Here is a 14,985-nt window from a genome sequence, read left to right on the forward strand (position 1 = left end):
CATGATTAGAGGTGTGATTTTTAGTATCTTAAAAATTATTGAAGAGCCATTCAAGGTTATGTTTACAATTAAACTGAAATAAAAGAGATTAAAACCTTCTGTGAATCTTATCTGTACTGATTTTGCTATGGTCTAGCTAGTTTTGGTATTACAATGATCACATGGTTTAGCCCTGACTCTAATTTAGGCATACTATTCAGTCCAATGCTGTTTAGATTTGCTCGTGGGATTTGTTATAAAGTTCATGCCTCTCAGTGTTTTCACTATCCCATTCTTGCCATTGTAAAGATCTAAGCACCATCAGTCTAATAATTTAGCAGACAAGGGAGTCGTCTTAGCTTTTACACACTATCGGGTATGGTTCACAGCAGTTACTATGCAGCCTGTTGTATTTCCAAGACCATCTGCTGCAGAGAATCATTTAAACAGTTTCCAAAAGACAGAAAGAGAGAGAAAGATGATAGATATTAAAGTCAGAGATGGATCTGGAGATTCAGAGACTAACACACACTCACTCACATACAAAAACAGCACTTCAGTTTTGGGCCTATGTGTGAAACCAAGTATGCCTTAAAGAAGGAAGGCAAGCTTTTCAAAAGTGCAGTTGGACAACTTCTGCCAGAGAAATGGCTGAATTAGGACACAAGGGGGGAAAATTCCAGAAGAAGGGCACATCTCTTTCTTTTCTGCAGTTCGTTCTCACCTTCTCAATTCCTAGTAAAATGTCTCATTTTCAGGTTCTGTAAATCCTGCTAGTCTCAGGCAAAATTATGCTCCAGGAGTCTCAAATTTTCTTATTTCATATGAGTCTTTATTTAGTAGGCTTCTCAATTTTTCTATTCATTACAAGTAAAAAAAGCCTGTTGATCTTAATCAGCCAGGAAACTTATCTGTCTGGCAAATGACATATGTATAAAGATAATCATCAATGTCATGAGGTAACCCATTTCAACTGCCTATTCAGAGCATGCAGGAAGAAGAAATCCACCAAGTCTCAATATAACAATATTCTTTACTCCTGGATAGCTCAGTTAATGAAAAAATGGACACAGAAAGTAATCGGAGAGCAAATCTTTCTCTCCCTCAAGAGCCGTCCAGGTAGGTACAGGGTATTATTTTTTTCTACTCTCAGTCACTTAGTGGCAGGGGAAGTCGTAGTCACAGTGTTTAGGAGATGACACTTTATTGATTTAGGCATGGATCCATCTAGTTTAATTAATGTACTGGGTATGAGGAAGCTACTTGCCGTACTTTCCAAGTGATTCTCTCTCCCTGGAAGGGAACACTTTTACTCAGCTTGTAAAGTGGAAGTAACAGATTTTCTCACATTACAAGCTCATTTTCTGGGTATGAGACAGGAGAGTTCATACTAGGTATGTAGATCTCTTGCTTCTGTGTCTGATATGTGCTGCAGGACACATATCCTTCACAAATGCTTTTGTAAATACTTTATAAAATAACCTGCTTCTTGATTGGTCTTTATGATCCATAAGCTGTGGGATGCTTCTTTGAAGATGAAAATAGTAAGAGTCTCATCTACCCATTCAAAGCCATCCCTTCATTGCATTCTGTGTACATGAAGTTGGGGTTTGTTACTGACATAATATATTCAGATACATTTCTATGTTAAAAGGATTGTGAGATGCATAGGTAACTGTGTTTATTTTCAGTTTTACTTATCAACATAGATGAATGTGAAAGAACTTGAAAGTAACACTGGATTAAGAATAGGAAAATTTGGCATGGATTTTGTTCCATTTTATCCCATCTAATCACTTGGATAGTGTTCAGGTGTTCTTGGTCAGTTACTTGGCTGCTCTGAGTTTTAGTTTCTTAGTGATTACAATGAAGATTTGAGTTACAGGATGGCTTTGAAAAAATAAACAAAACTCCCCTTTCTGTCAGTCGAGGATGTTGCACAGGGAGTTAGAGAATGTTCTTATGACTGAATTGCTTTTAAATTTCACAGTGTGCCTGCATTTGAAGTCTTGGCAGTATCTCCCCAGGAAGAATCTTCAGGCGGACTATTGAAGTCAGCCTCATCCCCACCACAGCATACATGGCTGACAGTTTTGAAAAAAGAGCAGGAGTTCCTGGGGGTGAGTGAGCCTCCTCCAACTTTGACTCGAGTAAAGGTTGGGTCTAGAAAAGAATACTGAGTTGCATCAACTGTTTTGCCACTTGGATTCATGACAGGTGGCAGGTCCTCTAAAAAACATGGTAGATAAAGAGTTGATACTAACTGGGCCCTTTTGGGAACAGAGAAGCATTTCCTCAAAAAGACTTTAAATTGCTAGGATGAGAATGGCCAATAGGAGTGAAGAATTCATCATCTTTATCTTTACTTAGATGTAAAGAACAATTACTGATGTTCAACATGAGAACGTACATAAAGGCGCATGGAGAAAAGTATTGGCCATCCATGCATTAGGTAGTGCTTGTATCAATTCCTATAGCGGCCAGGGTATTCTGGAAAATCTTACGTGTGGATCACTTCTCAGGACAGTCTAGGACACTAAAGCAGTTTCTCATGTTCGGCCTCTATTATTAAAAACTGATACAATCTTGGGAAAATATTTTGATTTTCATGAAATTCATGTGTTTTTCTATAGGTAACACAAATTCTGATTGGTATGATATGCCTGTGTTTTGGAACAGTTGTCTGCTCTGTACTTGATATTTCACACATTGAGGGAGACATTTTTTCATCATTTAAAGCAGGTTATCCATTCTGGGGAGCCATATTTGTGAGTATATATCTATAATAGTATCTGAAATAACACTGAACATAGGTCTCTCTCTTGCTAAGAACTAACCAGTTATTTCCAGTGTTAAGATGATATTTGTAATTCCTAACATAGATATGCTCATTAACAACAACAAAACATTCTTTTTATAATTAACGGTGGGTTAAACATTTAGCCTACAGTTTTATCCGATGAGAAACCTGAATCTAATTCAAGTTAAATGACTTGCCTAAGGGACACTTGGCTGATAGTAACTGAACCTAAACTTTCAGAATCCAACTCCAAGAACATACCTCTAGCACTATTCATCAATAAAGTTATATGGTAACTACACACAGCTTTATCTGTCAACTAAAAATAATAACAGAGGCTGAGCACAGTGGCTCACGCCTGTTATCCCAGCACTTTGGGAGGCTGAGGTGGGTGGATCACCTGAGGTCAGGAGTTCGAGACCAGCCTGGCCAACATGGTGAAACCTCGTCTCTACTAAATATAAAAAATTAGCTGAGTGTGATAGTGCATGCCTGTAATCCCAGCTACTTGAGAGGCTGAGGCAGGAGACTTGTTTGAACCTGGGAGGCAGAGGTTGCAGTGAGCTGAGATTGTGCCATTGCACTCCAGCCTGGGCAATAAGAGCAAAACTCTGTCTTAAAATAATAATAATAGAAAATAAAGTTATCTTCATGCAAAATGAGGAAAGAGATTGCTAGGGTGAGAAAAATTAAGATCAATGGGCATATGGTGACCTTCTATGCCCTAGAAACTTTTAGGTATTTTCTTGTGGTATCTCTTTTACTCAATGTTCTATGTGGAAAAACAGGTGGATGAGTGAGATAATAAGGTATATAAAACTTTTTAAAGGTCTAATTGACATATAATAAATTGCAAGTATTTCAGGTGTACGATTTGCTAACCTTTAACACACATAGACACACATGAAAACATCACCACATTAATACAATGTATGTATCTATCATTTCCAAAAGCTTCCCTCTGTATCTTTGTAATTCTTCCTTCCTCCCTCCACTCCTTCTCCTCTCATCCCCAAGTAACCATTGATCTGCTTTCTGTGAATATAAATTAACTTGCATTTTTTATATAAGTATGCTCTCTTTACTGTTTGTCTTCCTTCGCTGCACATTTTGAGATTATTCATGTTTTTTCATTATATCGATACTTCATTCATGAGAATATATTTTAGTTCTAAACTATATCACATTCACTTTGCATTCTGCTAAATCCTTAGTGCTCAGATGACTTGTTCAGGACTCTCCTTGAACCTCCACCTCTGTTATAATTGAAACTTGTCTCTACTGTCTTTTTATTTCAAACACAGCTTATTAGGTGTCTCTCAACCCATCAAACTCACAGTCTGAGTCTTTAGGAGATTGCTTTGAATTTGTGCTATTGACTTATATTTATATCAAATATGTAAATGTTTGGTAAAAATATCATCATGTACATTTTCATAATTACTCTATATTCACATGATATATGTCAAACTCTGGAAATATGCATGCCACAAACACATGTTTCTTGCCTAGAGGAGCTGATGGAAGATGCACATACAAATAGACAATTGCAATAGAATGAGAGTGGTGGTCTAACAGATTCATGTCCCTGATGTTGCTGGACATTGCTACTCCAAGATTAACCTCTGCATTGTCAGGGTTAGCATCTCCTGGGAGTCTCATGTAAATGAAGTATTTCATGCTCCATCCAGGACCTAATGAATAATAATCTGCATTTTAGCAAGACCCTCACATGATTCATATACACTTTTTTTTCTGTTAGATGGAGTCTCACTCTTTTCACCCAGGCTGGAGTGCAGTGGCATGATCTTGGCTCACTGCAACCTCCACCTCCCGGGTTCAAGCGATTCTCCTCTCCTAGCCTCCCTAATAGCTGGGACTACAGGCACACGCCACCATGCCTGGCTAATTTTTGTATTTTTTAGTAGAGACGGGGTTTTGCCCTATTCGTCAGGCTGGTCTCAAACTCCTGACCTCAGGCGATCCCCCCGCCTTGGCCTCCCAAAGTGCTGGGATTACAGACATGAGCCACCACACCCGGCCTTATTCGTATACACATTTACTTTTGAGGAGCACTCTACAGAAAATAAGAATAAGGAAATACTGGGTTCACAGGTGACATTAATAAGTAACTTTATCAAGTACCCCAAATTGTACCTATGTTTGGAAGATGGGGTTACAAAGGACACATTGAAAACAAGAAACTCATTGTGGCTCTTTTTTCCTCCTTTTTGAACAGTTTTCTATTTCTGGAATTTTGTCAATTTTATCTGAAAGGAGAAATGCCACCTCTCTGGTGAGTTGCCTCTTTCTGTCTTTGTCCCTCTCTGAAAAGGTAAGAAGAATGGAATTTGAGGAGTCTTAAGGGGAACATTCTTTGTCTCCTATATTATAGTGAATGTGGATCTATGACTTTGTTTCAATCTATTTTGTGTCCTGGGGCTTTTTGCAACAGAAGTTGAATATAATCATTAGAAACATAAATTGCACCAGTTAACATACAATGAAGTTTATGTTTACCTTCATGCTCGCTCTAAAAAAAAGTGTCGCCACACTGGCATTGTCCTTGTAGGTATATTCACATGATCAAATAAATAATTAGTTTTCAATTAAGAAGAATATCTGAGGAGAGACCGGACGTGTCCATGTGGTTCCTGAATGCAGTCCAGCAAGAAAGAAATATATGCTCATTAAACAATACGGCCATTTTCAGGGCTTCCCTTTTTATCCAAAATTTGGAAGCAATGTGGAATTTACTAAATGCATCCAGCCCTGAAAGGAAGACAGGTTTATTGAATGTGCCAGCAAGTGCAGGCCCAGGTCTGAGTGTTCCTTACTATCATCAGGCGAGAGGAAGCCTGGGAGCAAACACTGCCAGCAGCATAGCTGGGGCAACAGGAATTACCATCCTGATCGTCAACCTGAAGAAGAGCTCGGCTTATATCCACATCCACAGTTGCCAGAAATATTTTTCGACCGAAAAGTGCTTTGTGGCTTCCTTTTCCGCTGTATGTATTTTTTTGTGTGGGAAGACTAAGATTCTGGGTCCTAATGTAAGTAAGAAGCCCTCTTTTCTTGTTCCATGAACACCATCCTTTTCTGTAACCTCCATTACATAGTATAGTGTTCTGTAAGTTCACACAGTCCAGGGAGATGCTGGCTGCCCGCTCCCCTCAACCCAGGCAAATTCCTTGGGGTTAAAGTTATCTACTACAAGTAACCATCTCTGGGTTTTCTTGTGTCTGTGTGTGTGTGTGTGTGTGACTTTAGAAGGACTGGTCAGATGATGGGGAGATGAAAACAGGAGATGCTTTAAGAAAATAAACTTTTGGGGCACCTACCATGTGACTCTTGTTGTTTATCGTTTGTTGCTGTTCAATAGGAAATGGTAGTGATGATGCTGTTTCTCACCATTCTGGGACTTGGTAGTGCTCTGTCACTCACCATCTATGGAGCTGGGGAAGAACTCAAAGGAAATAAGGTAGGTAGAAGCCTGATATAAAATCCTGAATGACAGGTTAAAGAATTGGAGCTTTATTCCTTAAAAATATGGGCTGAGTTTTCGGAAACATTTCTTCCAGAAAATAGTTTCTCCAAGTTTTATTATTTTGGTTTCCAAATCTCACATTTTAAATCACATTTTATACTCATAAGTAGCACACATTTCATAGTATATCCCTCTGAATAAGGGTTGGGAAAATAGGATCTGTATAATGTTAGAAAATATGGATGCCTTAAAGTGTGTGGAGCATGAGAGACACATGTGCAGGAGACTTGTGAGGAAATCACCCAGGTATCTGGCCTTGTTTTCTGCCCCAGAAGTAACCGCCTATTCCTGTTTCTGTTTTATTCCTTTATTTCTTGACTTTTCCTTTCCAACTTGCTCTAAAACCTCAATATTCTTTCCTTTCTGATTCATGGCTACCAACTGTTTCCACTTGCCTCACCCGCCCATTATACCTTTGATGAGAACCACCAGCACCTGGTGCTCACGTACTTGCCCATGTCTGATGGATGAAACATACTCTCTCCATCTGTCCACTTTCCTGAGGCATTTAAGTCTAGACACCTTTTAAAATCACTCTCCTCCAGGCTGGGCATGGTGGCTCACGCCTGTAATCCCAGCACTTCGTGAGGCCGAGGAGGGTGGATCATTTGAAGTCAGGAGTTCGAAACCAGCCTGGCCAAATGGCGAAACCAAATCTCTACTAAAAAGTACAACAAAACAAAACAACAAAAATGAAAACAAAAAAGGAAACGTTAGCCCAGTGTGTTGGCAGGTTCCTGAGATTTCAGATCCCCAGGAGGCTGATGCAGGATAATCGCTTGAGCCCAAGAGGTGGAGGTTAAGTGAGCCAAGATCATGCCACTGCACCCCAGCCTGGGTGACAGAGCCAGACTTGGTCTTAAAAAAAAAAAAAAATAGCCAGGCCAGTGGCTTATGCCTATAATCCCAGCACTTTGGGAGGCTAAAGCTGGAGAATCATTTGAGGTCACGAGTTGGAGACCAGCCTGGCCAACATGGTGAAACCCTGTTTCTACTAAAAATACAAAACTTAGCAGGGCATGGGGATGCACGCCTGTAATTTCAGCTACTCATGAGGCTGAAGCAGGAGAATTGCTTGAACCCGGGAGGCAGAAGTTGCAGTGAGCCGAGATCGTGGCCACTGCACTCCAGCCTGGGTGACATAGTGAGACTCCGTCTCAAAAGAAAAAAAAAAAAAAAGGAAAATCACTGTCTTCCAAAGATAGATAAATAAGACATCAGATATACTAAGGAATAACCTCACCAACTTGTCATTGACTGACATGATTTCTTTTGGACCCACTTAGCCAGCCAGTCTGATTTGGTTTTCTGGAACTGAAAGAAATAATTAGAGTGTAATGACACAGAGTGTGAGAGTCAGAAAGACGAAAGTAGATGAGATAAGTCTCTTGAGCAAGACTTCTAGGGATGGGAAATTTGTGGTGATTGATATGAAATGATTTTTCCCTTATCAGGTTCCAGATGATCGTGTTTATGAAGAATTAAACATATATTCAGCTATTTACAGTGAGTTGGAAGATCGAGGGGAAATGTCTCCTCCCACTGATTTATAAGAATCACATGTCCAGAACACTCTGATTCACAGCCAAGAATCCAGAAGGCCAAGGTCTTGTTAAGGGGCTACTGGAAAAATTTCTGTTCTCTCCACAGCCTGCCAATTTTACATTAGATTTATTCGCCAGATGAGAATATTGTGTTTTTGTTGCTTCTGTTCCCCTTAATATTCTCCTTCCATTTGTAGATATGATAGACTCCTATTTTTCTTGTTTTATATTATGACTTCACATACCTCTCTGCTGGAATGTCAACATGTAATAAGCAAGATTTAACTGTTTGATTATAACTGTGCAAATACAGAACACAAGAAGGCTGGGTGAAAGTTGAGTTACACTTTGACAGTTTGATAATATTTGGTTCTTACGGTTTTTTTTTATTTTTTAGCATTCCTAATAGTTACAGTTGGGCATGGTTTGTACCACACACCCATACCCACACAGTCACACACACATATATATAACTTACACTATATATAACTTTCTATGTAAATATTTTACCACCAGTCAATAATACATTCTTGCAATGTATTGCATGAAGTTTTATAAAAATCTGTATAATTGCCTAAATCACCAGCACATTCACTGACATGGTATTATTAGATAATGTTTGCAGATTGATAAGTAGGAAGTGGGGAATTTTATTAAGTTACCCATTGTCTGGGGAGGTAGATAGGTAAAAACAGGGAAACTGCAAGTGGAGAGATCATTTAGTGAGACATTTGTGAAAAAAAGAAGAATAAATTAAGACCTGAGCTGAAATAAAGTGAGTGGAAATGGAAATAATGGTTATATCTAAAACATGTAGAAAAAGAGTAACTGGTAGAGTTTGTTAACAAATTAAAGAATAAAGTTAGACAAGCAACTGGTTGACTAATACATTAAGTGTTTGAGTCTAAGATGAAAGGAGAACACTGGTTATGCTGAAAAAAATGATAAAAAGGACCAGGCACAGAGGCTCATGCCTGTAATTCCAGCACTTCGGGAGACCGAGGCAGGCAGATCACGAGGTCAGGAGTTTGAGACCAGCCTGGCCAACATAGTGAAACCCCATCTCTACTAAAAATACAAAAATTAGCTGGATATGGTGGGATGCGCCTGTAGTCCTAGCCACTAGGGAGGCTGAGGCAGGAGAATCACTTGAACCCAGGAGGCGGAGGCTGCAGTGAGCTGAGACGGCACCATTGCACTCCAGCCTGGGTGACAGAGTGAGACTCTGTCCCCTCCAACCCCCCCCAAAAAAAAGAAAAGAAAGTGAATGAAGCAAACTTACTTGAATTTCCATGATATCTCCAGCCTTCTGCTGAAAGCCTAACTTGTGTTACTTCATTTTAATCTATGAAACAAACTCTTGAGGTAAGAAATACCTCTTTTTTAAAACTGTAAGCGTCTTTACATAACAAGAATGAAAACAATTTGCCAAGACCACTTAGCCACGAGATTATGGAGCTGGGATTTAAACCCAGGCTGGCTTCACTTTAGTGTCTGTGCTCCTCCTACTTGGCTTAACTGCCTGTCTTAGCTATGGGAGTTGTGAAATTAATGAACACTCTCCTCAAAATGATTGTACATTTGAGATAGAAAACATGGAGCATTAATTGGTGGTACAGTTCTATGTAGTTATCTCTACATAACTATTTTTTTAAAAAAAACCTAGACACAAGAACTAACTTCTTTACACCTCACACTCCAGCCCCTGGAAATCACCTATTTCCAGGTCTCTGGTATCACCTGATATCTTGGGCTCTCTTCTACTAGGATTTGTAACAGATGGAAGATGTCTACTTCTTTTAGAATTCCTCTCTGAAGGGAGGATGATACTCTGAATATGGAGTGCCCACTTGATTATCTTAGGTTTTATTACAGAATAAAGACTCTTGCTTCTAGAGGTGTCATGACCTGAACTATGTTCCCCTCAGAGTTTATATGTTGAAGTCCTAAGCGCCAGGACCTCAGAATGTGACGTATTTGGAGACATCATCTTTAAATAGTTAATTAAATTAAAATGAGATATTCAGGGTGGACCCTAACTCAATATGAATAATATTCTTGTAAGAAGAGGAGTTCAGGACACAAACATGTACAGAAGGAAGACTATGTGAAGACAGAAAGAAAACAGCTATTTACAAGCCAGTAAGAGAGGCCTGGAACAGATCCTTCCCTTACAGTCCTCAGAAGAAACCAACCCTGCTAAACCTTGATTTTAGGCTTGCTATAGCCTACAGATCTGTAAAAAATAAATTTCTATTGTTTAAGCCACCCAGTCTGTGGTACTTTGTCATTGCAGCTGTAGCAAACTAATATAAATAGGATGAAAATTAGCAGTCTGAGAAACACCAAAATTCCCAGTTAAGGATAACCAAGACATTTGGAATTAGGTTGTCTCCTCAAAGCAAACTGCAGCAATTTCTCAAGGAGAATTTAAAAGCCCAGGTGATAAATGAGCCTCAGAACCACAGGTATCTCTCTCTTCTTCAGATAAATCTAAAGAGAGAATAATGAAAAGAGATTGACCATACTAATTTACAAGATTTAAAATAAATGCATGGCCAGGAGTGGTGGCTTACTCCTGTAATCCCAGCACTTTGGGAGGCCGTGGAGGGTGGGTCACCTAAGGTCAGGAGTTCAAGAACCTATTAAATCAGAATTGCCAAAAGAGTGAGCCTGTTGAGGGGGATAAAGCAACTCCTTCTTGGATGCTAATTCACCACGTTTGTAACCAGCAAAAAGGGTCTGGCTGCTTGCTGAACTTCTTTCTTACAGAATGACATCAAAATAATAATGCGTTATGATAAGAAAGAGTGATATTCCTTTCTTATCCGTTCTAGGTAGGGGGAAGAGTACAGAGCAATTCCACTCTTCGATTTGTGGAGGGTACGCAGGGTGTTTTAAAGAAAGGGTTTGGAATACAGAAGAGAGAAAGGGCTAGGAGGTACCAGGTGTCATGACTTGCTCCGATGTCTCCTCTTGAATTATTGTCTCATTTGGTGAAGGGGTTGGCACCTGGATCCTGCCAGGTTATAAATTAGTTGCAGTCAGTCTGATTGTCACCTGGAGTGGATTCCATCCTTGAAGTAATCTTTTACTGGAGACAGAATTCCAGAAGTGCCTGGTCCCTATCAGGATCTGACCCATGAAACTTCCAAGAAAAGGTAGGACCAGATAAGAGAGCATGGTGTGTGCTTAACAAGTATGTAGGTAAATAAATGTGCATAAGTCATGGGAGCATAGCACGGGAAATGAAAAGGAGTGGAGGTTCACAAAACATTCTGAGCCTGGATTTAAAGACGAGAGGTAACACATACGCAGTTTGTCTCAAAGTTGTATCTTGAGACTGGGATGGGAAAGAGGAAAGGAAAAGATAAAAAGTTTAAAATGCAGCTTGAGACTAGGTTGCCGGGCTGCTAGGCTGCTTGGCTGCATGTTGACTTCTGATTGACCCCTGTTCTGGGAATGCCTCTAAGATTTCTACTTTATCTACTGTTACTATAAATCCTGCCTTTAAGGAGATGTACACAATGTTCTTGCCTTTCCCTGGGGAATCGACTTCAATTGTCCTATTGTTACCAATCACAGGTTCTTAGACTCTCATGTAATAAGTGGCATGAGGCCCAACAAGTTTCCCAGTCAAGGCCTTTATTAAGGGCTTGCGTTGGAACAAAAGGGAGCCAGCACTGGAGTTAAAGTTCTCATGCTGTCTCCCTAAAGGCTGTGCATTGTGGTGCCTTAATACATTTATGCCTCATGCTCCATTATTAGAATGCTAAGATGTGGGAGCTATTCGTATCCTATTGCTCAAGGTCATCACTAAAGTCTGATTGCAAAAATTCAAAATATTGAAACCTCAGGCACAAGGGGGTTAAGGAGAGTAACATGCATAATTCATGCATGTCACCACGTGTGTGGGGTGCAGTGCAGGGTGCACAGGTATAGTAAGAAGTAATGCTAACACATACATGACATGGTTAGAAAATGGCAAATAAGCCTCTCCCTGGGTGGGGATTTTAGTATTATAAGGAGGCAAAGGTAAAGACCAGTCATCTTTCTGGTGTTGTGCACATGAGGGTGATAGGGTTAGATTCTTTGAGTGAAATCTACGTTGGAAGGCCATTTGCTCTAGCTTTTCAAAGGTCCTCCAATCAGAGGACCTTGAATGAAATGTATGGGACAGTATCTTGGCTTGTAAGGTTTTTCCATCAACAGGGCTGGCACTAGAGGAAGTGGGAGTGCAAGGTCTTGTCAATGAAAAGAGTTAATCTGTAAAATATTTTAAATTTGTTCTGAGTCAAATATGAGAAGCAATGATCCATGACACAGCCTCCCAGGGGTCTTGAGAACATGTGCCCAAGGAGACTGGGATACAGCTTGGCTTTATATCTTTTGGGGAGGCATATGACATCAGGCAATACATGTAACATGTACATTGGTTCAGACCAAAAAGGTGGGACAACTTGAAGGAGAGAATTCAAAGATTTTTTGATTGACAATTTGGTTGAAAGAGTTTATTACCTAAAGACTTGAAATCAATAGAAGTGAGTGTCTAGGTTAAGATAAGGGGTTGTGGAGATCAAGATTCTTATGCAGATGAAGCCTCCAGGTAGCAAGCTTCAGAGAGAATAGATTGTAAAGGTTTATCAGACTTTAAAAGGTGCCACACTCTTAGTTGATTCTCTTCTGAACCAGGAAAAAGACCAGGAAAGGGAAGGAGATTCTCTACAGAATGTAGATTTTTCTCCACAAGAGACAGCTTTATAGGGTCATGTCAAAATATGTAAAATATATTACAGAAATATATTTTGGGATAAGATACTTCAATTTTTTTCAGGGCTTGTTGGCTTTTGTAAACCAAAGGTATCTGAGACAGGTCTCAATCAATTTAGATGTTTATTTTGCCAAAATTAAGGATATAACCATGACACAGCCCCAGGGGTTCCTGAGAACATGGGTCCAAAGTGGTTGGGCTACAGCTTGGTTTTATACATTTTAGGGAGACATAAGACAGCAATCAATATATGTAAGATGTACATTGGTTTGGTCCTGAAAGGCAAGACAACTTGGAGCAGGCATGGGGATGGAAAAGGGAGAAGGTGGGGTGTTGGTTGGGAGGCTTCCAGGTCATAGGTGGATTCAATGGTTTTCTGATTGCCAGTTGATTGAAAGAGTTTATCTAAAGACCCGGAATCAGTAGAAGGAAGTGTCTGTGTTAAGATAAGCTGTTGTAGAGACCAAGGTTTTTATTACGTAGATGAGGCCTCCAGGTAGCAGGCTTCAGAGAGAATAGACTGTAAGTGTTTCTTATTAGACTTTGCAAAGTGCCAGAATCTTCCTTGATTCTCTCTCGGATCAGGAAAAAGAGCTGGGAAAAGAAAGGGATTGTCTACAGAATGTAGATTTTCCCCACAAGAGACAGATTTGCAGGGCCATTTCAAGAAACATCAAGGAAATATATTTTGGGGTAAAATACTTTGATTTCTTTCAGGGCCAGCTATCTGTCATGTTGGTATCCTATTATTATAAAGAGTCTGCTTTGCCAGTCTTAAGGTCGCTGTTTTAATGTGAATGTTGGTCAGTTGTGCCTGAATTCCAAAGGGAGGAGGGTATAATGAGGCATATCCAAACTATCATTCCAACCATGGCCTGAATTTGTGTTTTAGGCTAACTTTTGAATGTCCTTGGCCAAAAGGAGTGGTCTATTCAGTTATTTGGGGGGTGAGAGGGAAGCTTAGAATTTTATTTTTGGTTTATGCTGTCATATGATTCTATACTAGAGAGGGTTGGAATTTGGTGTCTTATTGCTACAGAGAATCTGTTTTGTCATTCTTAAGGTCTTGGTATTAATGTTAACGCTGGTCAGTTGTGCTTGAATTCCAAAGGGAGGAGATTATAATGAAGCATGTCCTACCTCCCTTCCCATCACGGCCTGAACTAGACTTTCAGGTTTAGTTTGGAATACCCTTGGCCAAGAAGTGAGGTCTCTAAGTCAGTTGGGGAACTTAGGATTTTATTTTTGGTTTACAGTCTGGATGGTCTAGTTGGGATCTCCAGCAGCTATAGGGCGTTTACCAGTCCGTAGTACAGGCCTTAGTGGGATGGGGCACGCTGGGGCTTCTTTATTGAAGGTTATGGAGGAGGTGATGCAGGAACTCCTGGCCAAATTGAAATAGGGAAGTTGCAGGTTGAAGCCTCTGTCCACTGTTGCCTGACATTGCTAGGCCAGCCAGCAGCAGCAGTGTGGAGCCCTGGGGGCCACCTGCTCTGCCATGAGCACTGCATTCTGCCCTCTTCTTGGGCTGTGTCCCAGCACCCCAGGGGCAGCATGCAGGACCAGCAGGTCTGAAAAAAATGCATTAATGGGGTTGGGAGTGCCGAGTCCCATTCCTGTTGTGTCTTCATACACATTCATTCCCTACAGTATATAAACTCTGGATCTGGGGGTAATGGCACAGCAATCCGTCATCTTGTCACTTTGCTGTACGTGACATAGTCATGGCTTCTATTCCTAAGTCTCTATTAAATGATTCTTTCTGAGAAATTGGATATGTCAACCTCTTTCTTTGGTCTCTCAGATTTCTTGAAGTTTGGGGGTAGGATTGCATAGACTTTATTGCCATGGAATACCTGTCTAGTTTAAGATACACTGAGTGTGGTCAATGTCAATCCAGGAAGCCTGAAATTTTGATACACAAATGATCTGCCTATCACTAGGAACCCCCTCTAATGACGACATAGAGTAGAAAAACTGACTCTCAAGTGATCTTGATGTTCTGGTGCTGATATTTTGGAAAAGCCTTTCCTTCTCCAAATACCATTTTTTTTCCTTTCTCTAGGTACTCTAGACTATGATTGGTATTAAATACTTCTTTTTAGGAATACTGGGGTATTTAATTATATTTTTAAAAGAGGACAATATGATTTTGTTTTGCTGCCATATCGCCTCTTCATTCTGAGGAGCATATTTGTGACCATATCTCTCCCATTTACTTCTAAAATTAAATAATTACCCCATTAATTCTTCAGACAATTATTGCATGCTCATCTGGGCCAGCCATATAACTTTTTTTTTTAATTATACTTTAAGTTCTAGGGTACATGTGCATAACGTGCAG

The 14,985-nt window shown here is 40.0% G+C and overlaps 1 protein-coding gene across 1 annotated transcript; it reads left to right on the forward strand.

The window, feature by feature from the left end:
• Nucleotides 1-534: 534 nt before the first annotated feature.
• On the forward strand, nucleotides 535-8,156 carry MS4A2 (membrane-spanning 4-domains, subfamily A, member 2). The gene is made up of 8 exons (XM_011963519.1): nucleotides 535-938; nucleotides 1,027-1,098; nucleotides 1,970-2,099; nucleotides 2,613-2,747; nucleotides 5,019-5,075; nucleotides 5,626-5,787; nucleotides 6,162-6,260; nucleotides 7,781-8,156. The coding sequence occupies exons 1-8, from the start codon at nucleotides 934-936 to the stop codon at nucleotides 7,877-7,879; spliced, it is 759 nt and encodes a 252-aa protein (XP_011818909.1). The 5' UTR covers nucleotides 535-933; the 3' UTR covers nucleotides 7,880-8,156.
• Nucleotides 8,157-14,985: the final 6,829 nt, after the last annotated feature.

The sequence above is a fragment of the Colobus angolensis genome, unplaced genomic scaffold, assembly GCF_000951035.1.
Source record: "Colobus angolensis palliatus isolate OR3802 unplaced genomic scaffold, Cang.pa_1.0 Scaffold61, whole genome shotgun sequence".
NCBI classification, from domain to species: domain Eukaryota; kingdom Metazoa; phylum Chordata; class Mammalia; order Primates; family Cercopithecidae; genus Colobus; species Colobus angolensis.